General features: G+C 34.2%; 1 protein-coding gene across 1 annotated transcript; it reads right to left on the bottom strand.

Annotated features, from left to right (window-relative positions):
• Positions 1-1,059: 1,059 nt before the first annotated feature.
• HELRODRAFT_148887 (hypothetical protein) lies at positions 1,060-1,227 on the bottom strand (the record flags this gene model as incomplete). Its single annotated transcript, XM_009016915.1, has 1 exon — positions 1,060-1,227. A coding segment is annotated over one exon (168 nt), but the record flags the coding sequence as incomplete, so codon positions are not given.
• Positions 1,228-1,714: the final 487 nt, after the last annotated feature.

Raw genomic sequence — 1,714 nt, 5'->3', positions numbered from 1 at the left:
ACCCTTCATAGCATTCAACAAAACATCATGTTTGTTTTTTCACGCACTCGCACACACACACACACACACACACACACACACACACACACACACACACACATACATACATACATACATACACACACACACACAAACAAAATCACACACATGTTTCAATGCCATTATTTTTATTTGAAAATACCATCAAACGTAGAAAGTTGTTCCGAGTTTGGTATTACATTATTTAAAACCAGAGACCAGAGTCTGACTGGCCTTAACATTTGAATCTTCAAGTACTTTGGTCAGTTTTTACACAATTTTAAGTACAAAAAGTACATTCTAGACCTAGCAGTCGGCTAATTAGTGTTACATGCTTAAGTAAGTACAAGTACTTAAATCTCAAACGCCCGTCCCCAGGTATTTCAAATATTTTTTCCTATTAAAAATGATGTGAGAATACAAATTTTTTTTTTAAAATTCGTGTTAAATCTTTTCAACTTTACAATTTGTTAATTTTTAATTCTAATTTTTTGATTATACGTTAGCCTTGCTGGTATTGGTAGGACGACGTCATCATCATCATCCATCATCACCATCATCATCATCATCACACAGCGTTGATCACTATCATAACTTAAATACGACAACCATCGTCGTCTTCGTCATCACATCACATCACATCATTGTATTGATAATAACAATAATAATAACAACAACAATAACAACAACAATAACAACAACAACAATAATAATAAAACTCACTTTTGCTGGTATGTACAAGACATCCACATCGTCGTAAGTGTTACTATTACTAATGTCAGTATTATAATTATTATAGTTAATAATATTACTATTGTTGTTATTATTATTGTAGTTAATACTATTATTAATATTATTATTGTTGTTGTTGTTGTTATTATTATTAAGATTATTAACGTCAATATTGCTATTCCAGTTGTTAAAAACGTTGCTATTGTCGTTGTTATTATAATCAATGTTATTATTAACATTATTATTATTATAGTGGTTATTATTATTATTATTGTAGTTATTATTATTATTATTATTACTATGACGTTTTCCTAGCATAAATCCCTTGGCTTTAACCCAGAATCGAAGTTTCGAGTTCTCGCCGGATAGGGAATCACAGCCTTTGAGGATGTTCACGATCTTCCGGTATTTGTTTCGAGTTACGGTTTTCGTCTTGCCGGACTCGCCGTAATTTTTAAGGGTCCAGGCCTGGAATTTGGCAAACAATTGCTGCTGATATGATGAGTGGGTGGTGGTGGAGGTCGATGATGACGATGATTGTGACGACGACGACGATGTTAACGATGATAATGGTGATGATAATGACTGAGATGTTAATGTTGGCGATGCGAATAGTACAGAAGATGATTGCAGTGATGATGGTGTTAATGAGGATGATGATAATGCTGATAAGGATGATGATGCTGAAATCTGCTCCAAGTATGAATTACGTGATGGTGTGGTCTGTGAAACGTCAGGGTCTTGTTGCCGATGTGGTTGTTGTTGATTTTGAGCAAGATAACTACCATTCGGTTGAATGGGTGCAAATAAAACTGTTGATGTTGGTGATGATGTTGTAGACAATGATGATGATGATGATGATGATGATGATGATGATGATGATGATGATGACATTGTTGACGATGATGATGATGACAATGATGTTGCCAGTGTTGGTGACGATAATGATGATGACGACGATGAG

This window comes from Helobdella robusta (genome assembly GCF_000326865.2).
Source record: "Helobdella robusta unplaced genomic scaffold HELROscaffold_1954, whole genome shotgun sequence".
Lineage (NCBI taxonomy): Eukaryota > Metazoa > Annelida > Clitellata > Rhynchobdellida > Glossiphoniidae > Helobdella > Helobdella robusta.
This window is presented reverse-complemented; position numbering and strand designations above follow the sequence as displayed.